Here is a 21,428-nt window from a genome sequence, read left to right on the forward strand (position 1 = left end):
CCCGCTTAGAGACGCGGTCATTCCTAAGGTTAGGCAAGTGCTTATGGAACACTCATGAACAGCGTGGTCGTGGAAGCACGCTTCGAATTCAATCTCAGCTCAGGGTCTTGCTGTACTTTGTTTTCCATCGTGTAATCTTTGACATCGGTGGTTCCGAGGTTGCCTATGAGGTTGCTCCATTCTCTTCTGGTGATTCCACATTGCATAATTGCATTGTTTTTTCTACTGAACCTCAATACATTAAGAAAACATTTAAACAAGTTTGACATCATTTGTGGAGCCCCATTTCCGAATTTTCGGCACATGACTCAATATGCATTGAAGTTAAAATCAGAAACATTTTGAAATCATCCGATTTTCAGAGATTATAATAAACATTGTTTTGTGTACAAGAGCAGAACATATATTGTTTGAAGCAGGGGCTTCCTTACTAAATCACTTTGTGTGAAAGCCGATTCCTACCACAAGAATAAAGCGTGGACAGAGTCATCGGGCACATCATCGTAATACCATGTTTATTTTTTTTCTTGTGAAATCTTTTGCACAAGAGCGAATGGAAGCATAAGAGAACTTTTGAAAAAAGTAGAGATAGACATACAAAATCACTTGGAACTAACTTTTCATTTTAAGAAATTTCAGTTCAGCTAACTGTATTTTTGCCGTTTCAGACGCTCTTATAATAAACGCTAGCCGGCGCATTGTAATGTATTGTGGGGCTTTGAGCCGCAGGTACTAGTGAAGAGGCATCGCTTTTTATTATACCAATGACTCTGCGATCTCGTGTCTTCAGTATTACTGAGTGATAATGTGACCACGTTCAGTGCACCGAATAAGGCAAAGTATTACTTTGCATCGTGATTGATCGCTTGGAATTATTTCTGTGACAGTGATTCAAAGGAAGTCTTCAATATAGATTTATACATTCTCAATACAACTGTGTTGGATTGACAGAAATGAAATGTAATTTTATGGAAAATATTACCATGGAAGGCACTTTTTAGTTCACTTCTTTCCTTCGCGGGCCACTTTGTACGTATCGCTATGCAGCAATACCGCGAAATTTAGGTGGATGTCTAGGATTCCATTTTCGTTACTGAAATTACTATGCTTTCAATCAAGTTTGTCAAAGAAACTTTCGGAATTCAAGAGAGCGCGAGAACGTTAGGATTTTTGTGTTTTGTCGGCGAAGCAACCATTTAGTATGATATCATTGCTTAGAAGAAACGATCATTGGTCGAGTTAGTAATGCATTGTGATATAAATTTTGCACGAAAAGCACGAACAAAAGGAGAAAAAGAGAAGAAATCACAGACAGGCGCAGACTAAGAACTAAAAATTTTTTTGCAGGACACACATATACCAAAACCCAGGACGCCTAGTTATGATAACTGTTTGGCGGTGATATAATCAATCTCGGGTTTATTTCTCTCCCAGTAAAGGTGACGCGTCATAGCGCCACCAAATGAGGAATATGAAAATCACCGAACAATTCGCAGGCTATCACTGAGACGTCCCTTGTGAACAACAACCCTCACTTGTGGAAGCTGATTGACCCAGCAGCGGCACCATTTACTTGGGTGCGTGCCATGGTGGCGACGAGGCTGGCCACATCTGGACGAGAGTGGGCTGACATATTCGCAAAGAAAAATAGCGGCACGTGAGTATGGCAGCTGAAGTTGCCAACGCACTTTCATTTTTCACTTTGTCCGGAACGGTGCGGCTGTTCAAGCAGCGAATCTCTTGCAAAGCATACGCAGAAACTCGCATAACGGATGTGCCAGGAAAGTTAGGCATGCCCCACTACCGAGGTGCGAGGCAAATGCGAGGGAAAGAGAAGACACTGTACAAAGAGAGTAGAGTGAATAAGATGGACATTAAAGGGAAAGGAGGTTGAAAGTTCTGCTGGGAGAAAGTATAGCCAAGTAACACGAGGAGGGCAGAGGGAAACAGTAGGAAGGTGAACATTTAGGGCCCTGCAACACTTTTTCAAATAAAGTTGGAGTAAATTCACTCAACGAGTTTATTGCCTCGCGAATTTTTGAAGGATTTTAGAAGAGTTTATCACAACCTAAAATGTTTAGAGTCCGTCCAGTACGAACGGAGTTAGAAGGATTTGTCACACCAGAAATTTCATTATCTCTTCTCTCGTCTCTCTCTCTCAGCCCTGGAAGCTAAGCAGGGAGAAATGACACGGGTGAATAAAACACGTCACGTGCGCCTCGTGACCTTGAGCACTTTTTCGTTTAGTTTATTCTTCGAATACTCGGCTTTTCAGAGCGATCGCTTGCGCGTGTGTCGACAAGTTGTGGCCTCTGGCGGCAGCCCAAGCAATAACCTAGTGCGCAATGCTCAAATTAGCCAAGGGCTAATAAAAGACCCTGACGAGTGATTTTTGAGCTTTGGCTGTCATTTGTCGAGGAAAGACAAAATATTTTTAGTTTCATTTCAGAATTTATTTTAAATTCTAAGCTACATGCTACAATAATATCTGGCTCGCGTTTTAACGGAAGCCTCAGCTACCGATCCGCAACATTTTCGGACAAGACTCAAAGGTGTTTTTGGGCCCTTTTAAGCAGGAGATTTGATCGGCTGAACGAAGATAATAGAAAACTCGATAAGGTTTGTGCGCACAGAAGAAGAAGAAAGCAGTGGATGAGCAAATGGGAGGAAGAAAAAAAGGAGAACATTTTTTAACTAAACCAAAATAAAATTTCTGTCGAGGCGGGATTCGAACACAAGTGTCGCAAAGTTCTAGGCTATTCAGGCATGATAGAGCGACTATGTCGGGGACCATATAGTTCATTGGAAAATCTTGAGGGGCTAGTGGTAGAGCAAGCGGGTCATAAAAAGAAAGTGATAATGAGGAGGCAAAAATGGATAATGTGAGAGGATACACTGCAACATAGATATGTTTAATGCATTATAACAAGAAGGTGGGAAGAAAAATAAGGATGAGGATGGGATACACAAAGGGACAGCTAAGCCACATACGTGGCATTTCTGAGACTTCATGTCACTAGCATGTCTAGCTGCTGCAAATTTCTAACAGCGGAGCAGTTTTGGCGGGGATGGGTCAACAGAAATAATCATCTTGAACCGAAGCGTGCTCTCTTCGACCTTTTGTGGTCACTCCCAAAACTCTTGCCGTAATTTTCTCAGCGTGGCCTGGAATACTTTTGATGAGTGAGTGAACGGTTTTATATAAAGCGAGGAATATACGAAGAGAAAGACAAAAATTCTTGGCGCAATACATCTTCTTGAAAGAGTTTAGATAAAGCGAAACCTACAAAAACAGAGATAAAGCAATTACTCGGGGGAAAATGGCCTTCATCAGACGGGATTTGACCTCACGTCAGTCTCCAGAAGCTCAGCGCTAGTTTTGGTTTCAAGGAACATGCATGCTTGTAGTGGTTGCCGGGCCTCCTGAGATCTGGTTCAATGAATTGAGGTTCATGTAGATGTTCGCATATGTTAGCTTTCACAAGTTAGTACTAATAAAAAAAATTGGATGCCACGGTAAAGAGCTTTTCTTAAGTTTTTATATCTTTTTTTTATTTTTTATGATGTAAACTCCAAATCAGGCGAAGCGCGGGAAGTGGCTGTCCTGAGTTTGAAGCGCTCGCCCCAGCTCCTGCTCGCCCCTCGCTCAATGATATTAAAAGTTGGATAGTGCTCAGTTATCTCACTAGCTAGGCGTGCCTGTCAAGGGAAAGATAAGTACAGCAAATTGTGGCGAGCATAGAACGGGGGCCTCAGTGAGCTACACCAAGCAAGTCAACCATGCATTCGACGAATATGCCTAAACCACACTACACAAGCTTTTCGCGCCTCTGCGGTGTGTTAACCTGGGCATTCCCAGCTCACTACAAACTGACATTCTAACCAATAGCTATTATGTGTAGGTGTGCATTTTTTTCACCTAAAGAAGTTGAATAAAATAGTGCAGAAAATTTATGAATGTCTTAGGTACAACAACCAGTGGATGGTTCTTGATTACAAGCTGTTCAAGCCTGGAACTGCCATTGCTAATGACACGTTGTGGGTCCTCGAACAAATGCCGTAAGTACAGGTCCGTTTTACATAGCATAGCGCAGTGTGAAATTAATGGTCTCTTTTCGTTCTAGAGGCATAATGCGTCAGCGAGACGTCAGTGACATTCTTCGTAAGCAGAGCTACTGGCCAAGCTACAATGTCGCGTGAGTACGCTGTCTATTTGGGGCCTCGTACTGACTAACATCTGCTTAAGTCGTGCTAGCTCTTAAGATTAACGAACCAGACTAGCACACGGAAACAGAAAACTGACGTATATGAGCGCTAGCAACTTTTTATTTCATAAAGATTGCAAGTTACTTACGAGGTCCATCGAGCATTTTCGTCGTGTTACGCCTTCCTATGAAGTACTTAACAAAGTACTAAAACAAGGCCTTGGAACGCACATCATTCTTTCTCGACGGAGGCACTAGAATGTGCAGTAATAGAGGAATTACTGCGGATTATTAGTGAGAAAGGGCCATATGGTTCCAAGACAGTGACGAAAAATCTGACTTACTCGTGCTGTACGTGAATCTGTCAGTTAGGGAAAAGAATAGACTTTGAAGAGCAGAAAAAAGCGTTTAAGCGGACATGGAATGCCAACTGAATAATTATCTGTTCTAGATCTGGGCTAACCTCAGAACCAACAAAGGTACTTGCGCTGGCATGTTTATTGCTACATTGAAAGTGTGGTGACGGACTCACTTTTCATACGGATAACCAGCTACATTGCGAAAACAACCACTAGATTATGCTCAGCGAAGAAAATCGAAGAAAAGGAAGATCACTCTATCAGTAGACACTTTTTGTGAAGGAAGTGATTACACAATGTCTGAAAGTACCACGTTCTTTATTAAAAAAACAAAAAAAACTCAACAACATAGGATTGCTACAAGGGTCTGCAGAATGAATGCGTGCGTGCGCCAGCCAAGACGTTAAGGCGATGGATGAAGGCGAGAGCAGTTAGCGCTCCTGTAGCGCCTTCAAAGGCTAACGCCGGCAACTTTTTCCACCACATTCATGTAGGATGCTTTTATATTTTTGAGACGTTCCGGTCCCGGGGGCAATCGTGGAAATAGTCAGCAAATAGGAAAATTTTTGCTGCCATTTCAATCATATGAGCATACTCAACTGTTTTGTGCCATCATGGTCAGTGTAAATCGCAAATCGAAATGATCCCCCCGCCCATCGTATGTTCTACTGACGTGTGCAAGCACGCTAGTGAGAGAGGCGAACGAGGCTGAAGCAATGATCAAGCAAGCCCTTCCATCACTCTCGCTCAGAGGGGACGTGCGACAATATCCCCGGCATGTTCGACCTGCCGTTGAATCCTCTAAGAGAGATCACCCAGGTGGAGTTTTACAAGCATAAAAGGTAGTGCGTGGGTGTACTTCAAGCAGGAGCTGTGAACGTTGTGTGCTAGGGCGTGGTCGCGATCACTCACGTGCGTGATCTAGGCTAGCGTGATTTTGGCAGCTTGACATCTCGGCAGGCGTAAGCGGTTAGCTCGTGTACCTTTCCAATCTCTATGTGCTCTGCTTTTGACGCGTAGAGATACACAATCGGTTGCTTTACCTGCGGCGGCCATATCCACATGCGCTAGTGTTTTTTAAATTAACGTGAAACTAGATCTGGAAGAGTCCGCTATCAGTCTTCGTTTGATATTACGATAGCTTGCTGTCGCATACATTGCTTCACTCCTGTAATGAAACAGATGTGCTTTTATAAGCAAGAAAGTGCGACACGACGACCAATACCCAACTAAGTTGTACAGTCTTAGGTACATCGTCAAGACATACCGGCCCCGGTAGCGTGAAGTATGAAAGCTGCGAAAGGTGCCAATACCTGACGCTCAGTGAAAGGCGGATAAGCCGTACCAGCCACACCTTGTGCCAACGGCACAATGTCATTGGAGCTGTAAGACAGTTGAAGCATTTGTATGTCAAATAGACTCGTCATTTTCCTTCGATCAAACATATCGCACTAGTTCATTTATATGCTTTCCTGAATGCGCTATCCACCGCTAGATGGAACCATCTGTTCAAGCTGCTGAAAGCCAAATTTTCGGCTGCCAGCATCGGATGTATTGCTAATGTTAATGAGCCCGTAAACCACGCCAAGTTCAACTGCGAGACACGTAGTATCTGTTTCAGCGGCGAAAATCAAAGTCGCTGTAAGCTCTGCAATCGGCTTTGCATGACTGTTTTTTTTTAATAACAGGACACCATAAGAAAAAACTTGCAGCGTCTTGACCTGAAATTATTGCGAGAATGAATGAGACGAATAGAAAAACAAGCTTTTTTTAAAACTTAAAATAAAGCGAAACTAATAAATTCTACTTGCCACTTTTATACTAATAATACATGCTATTCGTTGACGTTTTATGTTCATACGTATTTTAAGATTTTTATGTATGGCTTTGATCAACTTCCTGAGCCTGTTACGTGGTAATGACAGATAAATTCAATTTGCAACTATTCACAAGGTGAAGTCGGGCATTATCTGTTCGCTGAAAGGGCTGTAATATCGTCTCAAAGAACAAAGCAGCTTGTTTCTCATTTATTACTTGTTTCTTTCTAGAATCCAGCACGGTTATGTAGCGCTTATGCTGTCCGGCAGCTGACCGGAAGGTAGCAAGTTTGAGCTCACCCACGGCCGTCAAATTTCATAGGGGGTCAGATTCTAGAGGGCCTGGTACTGTGAAATTTCAATGCGTAAAGAAATGCAGATCATCAAAACTTGAGTGAAAATTTGTTATTTCTTGTTCCTGCCTAGAGCAAGAAACAAGAAAAACGGAAATTAAAAAAACGTCATGCGCTTCAGAAACGAACAGAAATTGTAAAGATTTTTGTGGCGTCACTTATAATAAATAATCAGTAATTGGCATTCACCGTTAAGATGAGTTATTAGAAAGAATTGAGTGAAAATTTGTGTCCACGCGCCTTGACAAGGCAGCAATACTTTTTCAATCCGCTGAGATAAATCTCTCAATGATAGTCCTGTAACTTTCACTTATTCTTCATTATTTATTCAGCTACTTCGATGACATATTCAAGATCAGTAATCAAACAGCACTTGTAGAAAAATATGGAGACTACTACAGCTATGACAAGTCACCCAGGGCGAATATCTTCAGGAGAGACCACGTCAATGTCACGGATCCTGCCTCCATGACGAGGCTTATGAGGTAATGTGGAATACTTTAGCCATTTTTCATGTTTGCTTTTGTTCTGGAAAAGTTGCGGCTGCCGTGCACTATCCATGCGGAAATTCTGGAAACAGCAGTGTTGGGGGAGTTTTCGTTCAAGCTTTGTCCCTCCTCAACCCTCCTTCTCTTTCCTATTCCTTTGCTATATTATACCGTATTTGAGTATGCTACAACTTCTTTCATCCTCATATTACTATGCCACACCTTCACTTCACATTCACCCTTTCCATACTGTGCTACACATGGCTATGATATGCTTCACACTCTCCCCTCCTTTCTTTTTTACTCCACACTGATGTCCATTTTCTTGTTGTGCAATACAATACAGCGACACAGCCGCTATGGTATGCTTGTTTTGTTTCTGGTTCTCTCGCCTTTTTTCTCTCCCTGTATTTCTTCGATTGTCTATTTTCAGGTCTTCTCTCACCTTTGTTTGTTCCTCTGTGTGTTAACAGTTTCTTTTTTTTTGGGGGGGGGGATGTCTGCTTTTTTCTTTCTCTTTGTTTCTTTCAGCGTATTTCTTCGTTTGTAGTTCTATCGTTTCTTCTCTTTCTCTCTTTATTTCTTTCCCTTTGTTTTTACTCGTTCTCTTGCACATAAAAGTTATTGCATCGCGCGCTAGATAAATGAGTGTGTGTGTCCTTGCAGCATATAAAGAAGAGGACAAGGAAAACTGCGCGATGTTCATAGTAAAAATAGTTTTTTTACAGCTAACGGGGTTTCACCGAACATAAATAGCTCCGTCGTTAATGGAGACAGACCTGCCTCTTACGTGCGCGATACCATTCGCTGTGTCAAAAATGTTCATGAGCCAGTATAAATTAGTACAATTATTCATTTTTTATTAAAATTTTCTACTGCAAATACCATTAGGAGCCTGAGCTATCATATGGCGTCTTCGTGTATTGTAGCTTAGTGTAACGTTGGCAAAGCCACTGGCGTGTCCTGGCGTGGCTACGGAGCTACGCCACCACATGTAGCGCAGCCATCCGTAGCCCAAGCATGTACATTAAGAGAGCGAGAACTGTAAGTCCGGCTGAGGAGCAATGCGAGGATGAGAAGCAAGCTGAGGAGTAAAAGGGCAGGAAGGGGGGAGGCAGATTGAGAGGACGAAAAGATTGATTGATTGTTTGATATGTGGGGTTTAACGTCCCAAAACCACCATATGATTATGAGAGACGCCGTAGTGGAGGGCTCCGGAAATTTCGACCACCTGAAGTTCTTTAACGTGCACCCAAGAGACACCGGCTGCGAATCCCGGCAGCGGTGGCTGCATTTCCGCCTCCAGCGGAAATGCAGCCGCCGCAGCCGGGATTTGAATCCGCGACCTGCGGGTCAGCAGCCAAGTACCTTAGCCACTAGACCACCACGGCGGGGCGAGAGGACGAAGACAACATTCTAACATCTTATGTCCCCGCTTGTTGTCACGAACATTATGCACTCTATAATATAGACATGTATAACAAAAAGGTGGAAATTAGAAGTTGAAGTGAGGCGGAGTGATTGGAGGGGAAGACTGGGAAGAAGTGCAATGTAGATTAAAAAAAAGCAGAGCCATGTGTGGCATTAGAAAGGCAAAAGCATTTAAAACACGACAATGAATACGAAGGTAATGGGAAAGGGACGTGATCTCGAGGAAGGATGTTGCGAGGGTGAGGATAACGGAAAGGAGAAAATATGCTTAAGTGTACCATAGTCATCTATGGCGTCATGGCGAAACAATTATGTAAACAATCACAAACAGCCGTGTTTATCAAATATGTGGGAAAGGGAAGTGAGGGTGAGAAGGGAATTGAGAAAAGGAATCGGTGAAGCAAAGTGTAGCCATGTATTGCGTCACGTAGGCAAAACCATTTATAGCATAGCCGTGTATACAGCAAGGGTGGGGAAGAAAACTGACGGTGATGAAGGAAAGGAGAGGGCTTGTAGGTGTAGCATGACGTAGCCAAGTAAGTTTAAGTAAAATTCTGAGCGTAAATAAGTGGTGCGGGTACAAGGACGAGACACACACACTACGAGCGCTTGTGGTACGTATTTCTCTTCCTTGGACCCTCATTGTTTATTTGTGCTCAATTTTTTGTTTAATCATCAAATAACAACTAGACCAGCAAGATATATTATTACAAAACCAAATATGGCTTTTCGTAGGCAAAAACATTTGTGGCATAGTAACATTAGTGACGTATGGCGTTAGGCAGGCCCAACAAGAGCCACCTATAAGCTAACCATGTATATCTATCGTGTGTAAAAGCTTACGGACAGTGACGATAAAAGAAAGGAGAGGAAAATAGGCTCTCCATGTATCATGTCATCTCAAGTGGTCGCTTGGTGTCTCACAAGTGAAACCATGAATGACATCGCCAATTTGAGGAAGGTAGTAAGAAAAGAAAGTGCAGATGAGGAGACAAAAGCAGAACCAGATCATGGTGCAACATGGCGATCGAACGAAAAAGTGAAATTAAGGTGATGAGCAGTGGTGTAAAAAGAAGCGAAGAGAAATAAGGAAGGGAGACTGTAACAATGAATCACAATTGAAGGAAACCCTTCTCTAGGTGAAGGAACGCAGATCTTTCAGCGACTCTCATAGGTTAGGTTCGTTGCTTCTGCTTCCAGTCTGGTATCTTGTCCTTAGCGTAGTTAAGGTTCACCTAACTATGTGCTGCCAACCAGCACATCATATTTTTGCTCATCTTTATCATTTTTCGCCTCTCCTTACCGCTACCGAAAAAAATTATATCAGTGCACTTTTTTTTCAATGGGACTCAAATCGAACATTTCAAATGTGTACGTTGAAAACGTGATCCCGCAAAGTAACATTTGTTGAGGTAATATTACCGACAAATTGTCAAAAACTTGCTTATGCGTTCTTCTCCTCATCAAGGTACAATGATTACACCAACGACCCCTTCTCACGGTGCAACTGCACTCCACCGTACAACCCAGTGTACGCCATAGCATCCCGCTACGACCTGCTTGACCCGAAAGGAAAGTACGACATTCCCAGAATGCACCGGCGACCTGTCGGTGGTATCGATATGAAGGTAATCACGCCTTTGTTCTCCGTGTTTATCGATCAATCAAGTTTCACTCTTTAATTTAAAGGCCTTCATCGTACACTACTGCAAACGTGTGATCACACGCAAAATTTCTCGTGGGCTAGAAAAGGTTGTGAAAATGACCAGAGGGCTGGTCACGTAGAAAATGTGCTTTCCAAAGCAAGCGGACCAGCACTTGTCTTCGGGCGGGTGGGTTCACGCCACCTTCAAAACGTACTAGCGTTCAGCCTGCATCCGGAGCGTGCAAAAATGCGCCAAAGTTTGAGAGTCTCGTCCCGCAGTTCAGCGGTCACTTGAGCTTCAAGTTGTTGTTTTTTCTCGACGTTTCGACTCTGTGGTTTTAGCGTGCAGCTCATACGCGCTCATACCAGCGTCGAATGCTGTTGCCATTGGCAGCGACCATGGCCAATACACAAGCAAAAAAACAAACAGAAAGTATCAATCATCGATTTGGATTCTCGGTCCGTCTGCGTGGCCACATTTCAGTATTCTACAACAGAGCTACGGTGCTGGAAAGTCACTTCTAAAGAGAGGGAAAGATGGTGCTTATACGCACAACCCTGCTAAGCGTGAGGACGTGGCGTCTCGGGGACTGCTGCTGGTCGACGTTCGAAGGCTGACGGCAGCTGGTGAGCCTAGAACTGCCATAAGAAGCTACAGCGCAGCTGCGAGGAGCCTCACCCGAGCGTGGCCGAGGTCGACAGCCACGCCACAGAGTGCCAGAGTCACGGCCTTCGGGACCGAACATCTGCTGCTTCCCGTCGACAGAACGTAGCTGCCGATGAATCCTTCTTTTCGTGTAGCCTCGCAAGCAATGCCGGATCATCAGAGTCTCCCTGCTAACAATCAGGCGCCACAAAATGCCATTTTGCACAACATTTATATGGTTTGAAGGTTTCCACCGACTGGGAAGTGCTTGGCCATAACCCTTCATTCTGATCAGCTAGACGCATAAACAACAATGTGCACGTAGTATATATCTTGTTGGGGTACCTTGCTTATCCGATGGAAGAAGAATAAGGGCGTGCTTCCATACTTCACGAAGAGTTTGATTCATAGCCTTGTAGCTACCCTGCGCTTGTACATCTATACATTGTTGACTCCAAGATTGTTTAGAATGGGCTCTACAAAGGCACCTCTTTCAGCCTTCGTGGGACCCAGCCGCGCGTTCCGCCCAGGCCTGCCGTTTGAGAGCGCAGCTGTCAGGAAGCCCGTTCTTGCTCTAAGTGGCGTTTTCATTGGCGCTCGCGTAACCCTAAAGTTTTCTACAAAATTTACTGGAAAGATCTCTAGCACTGTGATCATTCAGGCACGATGAGAATGATGGATAACGCATGGGTTCGCCTAGCCTTGTGTTTATGGGCGGTGTTTATAGTTGCCTTCTTGTTTGGTTTCGAATAAAACAATGAACCATCGTGACCTTCGCGAACCGAATTTAACTGATGAGCCTGAAAAAGCCAAGGTGGTAAAGTGCAAGTGCGTTACGTTTGCTCAATTTCGTTTCGCGACAAAGCGTGTTCACGCCACATGCAGCTAAACGAAGGCTAAAGAAACGACCCGTGCACTGTGCCCGCTGTCGCTAGCTCCATAGGTATCTTAAGAGTACTTTCGAGAAACCTTATGAGTGTAACCGATGGGGGAATCAAGGACAAAAGCGGGTGAACGCGAAGTCGGTCGATATCATGAACCACTGGCCCTTAACCACGCTTTCTTCCTCCGTCACGCGCCCTGTGTTTTCGGTCGGAGCTTGAGCACATGCTGTGCTGGCACGTGTACGGCGCATGGTTCACTTGTTGCAAGGAAGCTGTTGCTGATTCACTTTGCTCGCGACGCCTGCAATGCACAAAGTGGTGGGCGTAGTCCTCCTGCGCTGACAGTTTCTGCAAAATTGTGTGACGAATGTCACATTTTTACGACAGCGGAGAGCCAAACCATCAAACACTGTTCGGTGTGGCCTGGACACGAAGGCGCACTTAGAATTCACCATAGGAGGTATCGTAATAGTTAATGATTCTTTCTTTCCTTGATACGTTCCTTACAGGGGGACGAGCTTTTTAACTTAAAGTAGATCACTTTATATAGAAAATTCTGGGCTTGTGCAGCTCCTACTGCAACAAGTGGAGTGATTGATCGCTGCTAGACATCGAGTCAAGAAGTTCCAAAGCGCACAGCTACAAAAACAAAGCTCGGGCTTCGGAGGAGGAAGTATAACGCTGTCGGCGTTTATGATGCAGTTTTGATTCATCTTGCATGACTACAATCGAAATTGCCCACTTATTCATATATCTTCATCATGGTCATGTCGTATGATCATCATCATGTGTGTGCCTGCTCCATGGCGAGTCCCTAGATCTATTAGGAGATTTCAGAACTTAGATTTTCTATGGTATAGACTGCAAGGAAGGTTCTTCCAGTTGTGCAATTAACTGTAAAATAGTATGATATGATACACACAAAAAGGTCATGTTTTTTACACAGGCATGCTAAAAAATTGATTTATTCTGACTCCATCATTCATTTTCGTACAATGTGGAGGCACACTTCCGACTCACTGAAAAACGCTGATATTAGAAGTGTGGCAGTTTGGGCCAGCTGGTATGACATGACGATAGCTATAGTGCGAGAACAGAACGACGACAAAACTTTTTTTTTATTCGAACACTGTTAAAGACCACAAGGGCATGCATGAGCCATGTTATGGCAAGCAATATAGAATAGGCCCTAGCAATTAGAACTCACCCCAGTTTTCTGTTTACATTTCAGTTTACGACGTATGACAAGTTCAAAAGTTTGCAGTTCGTCGCAATCAGTGGGCCTACCGATTACTCGCTGCCTGCTTTTAAGTGGAGCACAAGTGGTTTCAACGACAGCCACGTCGGGCATCCGGATCGGTGGCAATTCGGTCCCGTGGAGAATGTCTGGGGATCCTGCACGTAGTGTGGTCGTACTAATCAAAATAAATAAACAGTCGATATCTCTGATGACTAGGAAAACGTTCCTAGTGTTCGCAGCGATTACCAGCTGTCATGACTCTGTCTGAATCCGTCTGCCCTACATAGACACGGCCTCAGAATTCCGCTTTCCTGTGGCCGTGTCTTGGTAGGTCAGACCGGTCGCTGTATCAATGTGTGTCTGAGTGGACATCGCAATAAGGAGCGCAAAGAAACGAATGGAGATCTCACGCGTCGCTGTCGAGATTGTGGGTGCGAACTTTTTTTCAACAACACCATGGGGTTATATCGAGACTCGGAAATTAACTCTAGAATAATTATTGAGATCACTGAGATGAAGAAGAGTTATTTAGTTGTGGTTAGTACTCCTTAGATTCCCTTGACAAGCAAGGAACTGCACATTTTGAAGTGTGTGCATGAAATAGTCACAAGATGTGCGCCTTGGAACTCGTGCAAACGCTCTCGGTGTGATGTCTTAGACCCGTGCCGACGCATACGCTCTGGGCACGTGTTGGCACGATTGAACTCTGCAGAGTGATAGCGTGATCTTTTTCAATTGTTCTTTTATTCTTGCCTTGTTTTCACACTTTTTCTGGAGGCTACAATAATTTATTTGGTGTTCTCTTCCAATAATGTTTTAGTAGAAATTAGCGCTTGTGTTTGTCCTTCGTTCGTCTTACGTACGTGCCTTTAGCGCCTACACTAGTTATGGATCCATACCAATTATAGGCCGAACCCCATGCCTTTCAGTTGCATCTTGCCTGTCACCTCCAATAGCCCTTAACGAATGCAACTTTGTGAGTTTATAGTATTACGATACACATCACAAAAAACTACCGCTCCACGTAGCCGCCGAAGAGCCAGAGATCTGAGAATCTAATTTTTATTAAGACGAAAACTTCAGATGTCTCATCAAACGTGAAGTTTTCTGGCATTTGTAGCGTTCAAACAATAGAAGTGATGAAAAATGTCCTCATCACGAAACAGCGTCACAGCACATGCCTTCACACGTTTATATAACCCCATGACATCGCCGCCCGGTTCGACGTGCGCGGATCACAGAGGCATTGCGAAACCAGCTGAACTGCAGAAAGGTTCCCACAGCTTCAATTGAAGCAGTGCAAATCACTTTGAGTGAAAAACATGGTTGATTCCTCCATCATGGGAATCAGTAAAACACGGAAGTAAACCTTACAGAAATAGTTGAATCTTTGCGGTGCATTGAAAAGATCTTGCACATTGTCTAAAATAGTTTGGCAGCTATAGCACCATTCAGCGTGAATGCGCTCGAGTTGACCCTCAGTGATACGTCTCCATCCCGGTAACTGACGTGCATGATCAAGGAATAATTAACCCCGTGTGGTAGCTGCAGTATAGGTAAATGTGGGAATGTAGTCTGAGAATGTGGTGCAACAGCCAGAGGATTCTCGCTGCTTGGACGCAGAATTTGAGCTAAGGTAGCCAATAAACGATATGTTAATGTGTTGTTGAACGCCACAGCGAGATTTGAATGAAACGACAAGCCGTGATTTTTCCCATTGTGGAGATCATTCTTACAACCATGTGAGATGGGCATGCGTGGCAGAGTTCCACTTAGATAGACTAGCGCACGCCAGCTGAGTGAAGCTCTGCGACTTCACCTATCGAAACTTCGCTGAATGGGACGTACTGTAGCATTGACGGGTAGCATGACCTAATCGCAAAAATCACGGTCATGATGCATAACTTCGCCTATTCCAGGCACAGGCCACACTTGCCTAACAAGAACAATGGGAGAGGAAAGTGGTGGTTGGGTAAGAAAGTTGTACCCCACACACCCGCCACTTATTAGTCCCGAGAACTGACACTGGCGTCACTGTGGTCATTGCGACATGACGCCATGGCAAGGACTCACCTTCTCCGCCGCCGCTTGTCCCCTTTTTCTGCGTCCCCACGTACCCGCACCTAAGCGATACGTTAGTGATTACTCCTCAATTGTGTGACGCAAATGTCTTCAGATACAGAGTGAAAGGTTTCATAACCAGTGAAAGTAATCGAGGCTGTAAAAAGTTCGCATATTTAGCTTAGGATAAACAGACTCCGGTCCAAATGGCATATTTACTGTGAAAATTGTTGTTTATGTTACGTACACTATGAAATCGGTGCTGCAGGAAAGTATGCTAATTGTTGCTAACGTGATTACAACTAGCCATAGACTCCGAGTCAGGAACATATGTTTTCCGAAATATCACAAATGATATCAGGATGTGTCTAATTACCTAAATACATTGCGGAATACCGTGAAAGTTGCGCCTGCATCTGCAAATGATTGACATATTTGAAAGAATTGAGCTTTCTCTTACATGAATCTGGATGTCATAAGACCAAGCTTCACATATTTGGATTGAAAAACAAAATTTTACGGCCATCCAGAACGTTCGCGGAAAGGTTTTTCATATATGTCTATTTTCTAGGATAATATATATACATGTTTCATCTGCAAAGTTGCCAGGGATTGTGTAGCCGTATACCCTGATTTGCGTCAAATGCTGCGGTGATCCAGCACTGCGTCACAAGCAGGAATGTTCGCTTCACATGGGCACACCACTCATAGCAACCGATTTCAACACAAACGCCTGGAAGTTGAAATGAACATTATCAATGGCGCAGTCAGCGACGTGGCCCAAGTAATATTTAAACAACCATCACCTCGATGAGGCAACCACTGGTACCGTACGTCATGTCCATGTACGGGTAGTCAGCTGCAAGAAAAATAATTCAAGAGCTGGCTATCTGAACTGGTAGTATGAGTGGGACAGCACCATTGCCAAGATTCTGCACGAAGATAGAACCTGACAGAAATGAGAATTTCTGCATATGACCTAATAATTCCGGTGGAATGAAGCTACAAAATTATTGCGAGAGCGAAATGAAATTGAACAACGTGTTGAGTGAACGAATACACGAAAAAAACAGACGCAACAGCTGCAGCTGTGGTATTTTAGGGCGAGTGCACACGATGTATTTTGCACGAATCGATAATGCAAGCGAGCGCGGCTCTTGCCAAACCAGCGTATGCAATGTCCATACATACGTGTATTCCTTCAATACAAATAACCCAACAGGAGAATAAACCTTCATATCTTTCACAGGAATCACCCATAAGCAGCTCAACCTAACAATGTAAATATGGTGTCTTGCTTCTCAAAGTTACATTATTATGCGCCAATGAGTGTTGTATCCAATCAGAAGCGTGCTTTTGCTTTTCACACCGGTCAGATCGCGACTGCTCGGGCCAGGAATGTAATCCTCTATCGTGGTTAGCAGCGCGACACAGACCTTTTCACCCCTTTTGCATTGCCTACTCGAGCGCGTGATTGTGCAGAAGCAAAAGCAAACATTTATTGTCTTACCAGGAACATTACCGATCTTGTTTTCGAAGTTAATGCAGTCGGGCGAGGCAAAGGCATGACGTCTGACAAACGGTCATGATGATTAGAACAGTTGGTATGCGCAGATGAAGGCGACAATGAACGTAGTCAGTCCTTACAGTTGTTATAAAAGGCGCGTTTGGAAAGCCTCCAAAGAGTGTAGTTGTGGTGCAGTCGATAACGTACCTGACATCTGTTGTGGCGAGCCGAGAGGTCGCGTGTTTCACTACTGTTGGCGGAAATTTCTTTCTTTCTTTGCCGATTGTTTCCTCCAAAGCCCGAAGACAAGCGTAGAATCGTAGCAAACCCCTTATTGCTACATCGTGTCACCCGCATGACGGTGCAAAAGTAAATGAAAAAGAGTGAGCGGGGTGCAGTAGAAATGTGCCAGCTTTCTACTGATCGCAGTCGGGTCGCGTGGTTACTGGGCAGCTTGGCTGGCCGCTTTTATCTACAACACGTGGTGCTATCGCATACATTACATTTCCTCCCGCTTAAATTGTGGGGAGCTACAGTTACTAAGATGGCGTGTAGCAGTCTGGCGCTCGTCGATTGCCTACGGGATATCTGCGTACTGGTAGTGCTGTCTAGGAGGCTGCAGGCGCTGCCGTAGGCGTCTACGCAGAAGCATCTGAGAACTCCCAGAAGGTGTACTTGTTCTCCTCACCCTTGAAGATGTCCCCCAAGAGAAACTGATCTTGGTGACGATGCCAGACAGGCAGGCGCCGTGGGGTGTGTACCATGACGGCATACGAAACCGGACTGTTTTGCCGTACCACAGTACCCGGAAGCCATTTCAGTGGTCACCTGTAATTTCGAACCAGAACACAGTCGCCTACCGTAAACTGTCGTGCTTTGAAACTGCATTGGCTGGACTGAATAAATAGCAGGTGGCGAACTAACTTCTCTGATTCTAGCTTGAAAATTTCCAGTTTGGAACGAAGATGGTGACCTTACATAAGGTTAGCTAGTGCTTGTTTCGTCGTAGCATGGGGTGTATTCCGGTATGCCAGCAAGAAGCTGTCAAGGGTGGCCTGCAGACTTCCACTATTCAAATCTTTCTTCATGGCGGTCTTTAGGGACCAAACGAAACGTTCTGCCAAGCCATTCTATTTTGGGTGATAAGACGCTTGTGACATGAGGCGCTCCTATTTCTCGCAGAGCGTCATGAACTCATAATACCTAAACTCTGGGCCGTTGTCAGACACGATTGTTGTGGAATAACCAAAGTGGCCAAACATTTAGCAAATACGATCGATTGTTGCCGTGCTAGTTGTGTTTTTCATGGCGCACACCTCTGGCGATATAAATGCGCATCCACCACAACTAAAAACATTTGATGCCGGAAGGAATCGACAATCGATTGCACTCGTTTCAGAGGGGATGTTGGCCATGGCTATGGGGGAAGAGGAAATGCGCTGCTGCTGCAAGGTTTGCATTCTTTGACGTGAGACTCAACATAACCGCGTCCATTGAAGGTCACCAAACATAGCTGTTTGGATCGCGGGACACTTTGATGACTATCATGAAGTTCTTGTAGAACCAGAGACCTCAGCTTTGCCGGTGCAAATATACGCATCCCTCACAGGAGGCCGCCTTGGCGTGTGGTAAGCTGTGTCCGCATGTCGAAGAAAGGGTTGAGGTCCGCATCATCCGTAAGGTTAAGCCAACCCGTACTTGTGAGCCCGAGTACTCTGCAAAAAAGTCGGTCATGCGAGGTTGCACGTGCAATGTCTTTGTGCGTCACTGGCATTGATTGTAAGCGTAATGAGTAGAACATTTCCTCTGTATTATTAGAAAAGTCGTGATAAACTTGAAAGCACGACCAGTAGTTAGCCTTTAGATTTTAATGTGTTGGTCTAAACTTCAATGTGTACGTGTAGGCAGATAAAGCCAGTGCCCAACGTAAAAGCCTTGCTGCTGCCAAAGTTGGTGTGCCAGACTTTGCGCCCAGAATAGTCTGCAGTGGTTTGTGACACATTATCATCGTGAACAGGCACCCGTAAATATAGTAGTGAAACTTTTTTAACGGCGAATATGATTGCTAACGCTTCTTTCTCGATCTGGCTACACTTCTGCTCAGCATTGGACAGAGTCCTTGAACAGTGTGCAACAGGGCGGACGGTGCCATCAGCAAAAATATGACAAAGCACAGCGCCTTCCCCGTAATGAGATGCATCGCAAGCTATTCGGAGTGGTCTTTGCGGATCATAGTGATCCAGAACCTCCGTGGACACCAAAGTAGGCTTAAATGTCGTCAAAGGCCATTTGACATTCGCTGGTCCAGGGCCAAACTTGGTCGTCACGTAGCAGTTTGTACGGGGGATGGGCCATTGTAGCCAGCTGAGGTAGAAATTTTCCGCAGTAGTTTACAGCTTCGAGCAAGGAACAAAGTTGTTGCTTGTTCTCTGGTGCTGGCGCAAACCACAATCGCATCAACCTTGTCCGTCGTATGCCATATGCACTCAACTTGCGCACCAAGTATAGGTCAATTCCTTCTAAAAAAACAGGGCATTTCCCAGCTCTTAGTTGAACTCTACGGCTTTTCAAACAAGTTAAAACTACTTCCAAGTTCTGTAGGTGTTCGGCTGCAGTCCTTCCGGTCACGAGGATATCGTCCAAATAGCATGCAACACCTTTGCGATCTTCAAACATAGTGTCCATTATTCGCTGAAAAATACTAGCTGCCGAAGACATGCCGAAAGGTAGCCGGTTTATGGCAGGCAGTGCTTTCGTAGTGTTTATTGCCAAAAGACGACGTACCAGTTTCGCTAGCACCACCTGTTGGTAGGCCCAGTTCAAGTCAATTTAGGAACTTCTCTTCCTCCACTGCGTGCAGGGAAAATTTCTTTAACTTGTGGTAAAGGATAGCGATCAGTGTCTAGCATAGGGTTAACAGTAGTGTTGTAGTCGCCACACAGGCGGATGTTTCTGTCTTTCTTTACCACAGGCAATACCAGAGTCGCATACTCGCAAATGGGTAATGGTGTGATCGCAACCAGTGACTGTGTTTTTTCAAGCTCTTTTTTAACTGCTAGGACCAGTGTGAAAGGCACACTACGCGCTTTCAAAAATTGTGGACGAGCGTTCGTTTTGAGAAAGGGTTCTGCCTTCTTTTCAATGACACATCCCAATTCTTCTTTAAAAAGGCTACTGTACTTTTGCAAAAGCTTGCTCACCTCTACTTTTGCTACCTTGTTGGTCGGCTCCCGTGCCGAGCAAAGATTGTTGCAGGAAAATACAGCGTTAAAGTCGAGCCGCATTTGCTGTAGCCATTCTCGGCAGAGAAGTGGCCGTCCTCCCTGCTCAGTGCCATACAAGGGTAATGGAACACTTCGGCCATTTCAACAACTTCAACCACTCTTGCTGGTTCGACTAATGAACCTGCGTAAGTGCGTAGACGCAATTTTGTCGTGCTCAACTTCAGAGAGGGAACAATTGTTGCTGTTGTCTGCGAGAAATTACGGATATCGCTGCCCCAGTATCCAATTTCATTTCAAGTGGAGTGTTGTTTACCAGTAGGCGTACAGTTATGGCATATTTAGCCGAGCACGTCATGCCATTTAGAATCACTTCTGTGGCACATTCGAGCCCTTTCATGCTGCGCGCTCACGCGTGAGATAACTTTGCGCTCTTATCAGGCTGATATATACACTGAATATGCCCTTTCTTGCCACATACGAAACACGTCGCGTACGCATATCTCCCGTTCTCGCTCACGTGCTTACAAGAGCCGCACCGCCACACATGTTTGACGTTTTCGTCTCGCTGGCTTCTTTTACTGCAACTGTTTTCTGCCCTGGCTTTTGGGCAATTACATGGTGTACGTCGAATACGCTCGTTAAACCATAAACTTTTGCTGCACTTTTTGTTGCTGTATCCATTGCTAAAGCTTTTTCAACTGCATTTTGAAATGTGAACTTATTGTCTCCAGCAAATAGCAATCGTTGAATATCTTGTCTTTGTAACCCACAAACGAATCTGCCCCTCAGTGCCTCGTCTAGGAAATTGCCGAACTCGCACGAACTCGACAGGCAACGCAGTTCCGTGACGAAATTGGCAATATATTCATTCTAGCGCTGACACTGTCGATAAAACTTGGTTCTCTCCCCAATCACTGAATGATTCGGCGCAAATTGGTCACCAAGCAATTTCTCAAAGGTGTCAGACGACTTGCTTGATGGAAGGTCAGGGGCGACAAGTGACTCGAGTAGGGCGTAAGTCTTCACGCCTATTACGCTCAGAAACGCGTGAACCTTGTATGCTTCCGGTACTTTGTTGAAGTGAAGAAACGACGTTAACCGCTCGTCGTATGAAGTCCAGTCGCTTGAGGAGTCGTCAAAAGGCTCCATGTGGCCAATTCTTCTCACCACATGCGTCACTGGCTCTGCCATCCTTTTTATTCTGGTGGCTCGCTATGTGGCAGCGACAGCCCCAGGAATTTCCAACAGGGTAGAACATTTGTTTGTTGTGCCGACGCCGCTGCAGTTTCGAAGCAACTCGTCACCAGATGTTACGTCCAAAGCCCAGAGACCAACGTAGATTCGTAGCAAATCCTTTATTGCTACATCGTGGCGCCCGTACGACAGTGCAAAATCAAATGAAAAAGGGTTAGCGGGGTGCAGCTTAGACATGCCAGCTTTATAGCGATCGCAGTCGGCTCACGTGTTTAATGCGCAGCTGGCCACTTTTATCTATAACACATGGTGCTATCGATACACTAAAAAATGGACGCTGATCGTGTTCATTTTTAGACGTCATTACCGGGATG

The 21,428-nt window shown here is 44.7% G+C and overlaps 1 protein-coding gene across 1 annotated transcript in view; it reads left to right on the forward strand.

Annotated features, from left to right (window-relative positions):
- Window positions 1–13,316, forward strand: part of LOC119164735 (putative phospholipase B-like 2) — a 36,153-nt gene extending 22,837 nt beyond the window's left edge. Inside the window, exons 7-12 of the mRNA XM_075873914.1 lie at window positions 1,497–1,657; window positions 3,967–4,059; window positions 4,125–4,196; window positions 7,067–7,219; window positions 10,122–10,281; window positions 13,060–13,316. Coding sequence (XP_075730029.1) covers window positions 1,497–1,657; window positions 3,967–4,059; window positions 4,125–4,196; window positions 7,067–7,219; window positions 10,122–10,281; window positions 13,060–13,233 — 813 coding nt within the window. The 3' untranslated portion in view covers window positions 13,234–13,316. The remainder of the gene's footprint in view (window positions 1–1,496; window positions 1,658–3,966; window positions 4,060–4,124; window positions 4,197–7,066; window positions 7,220–10,121; window positions 10,282–13,059) is intronic.
- Window positions 13,317–21,428: the final 8,112 nt, after the last annotated feature.

This window comes from Rhipicephalus microplus, chromosome 9, assembly GCF_043290135.1.
Source record: "Rhipicephalus microplus isolate Deutch F79 chromosome 9, USDA_Rmic, whole genome shotgun sequence".
Classification (NCBI taxonomy): domain Eukaryota; kingdom Metazoa; phylum Arthropoda; class Arachnida; order Ixodida; family Ixodidae; genus Rhipicephalus; species Rhipicephalus microplus.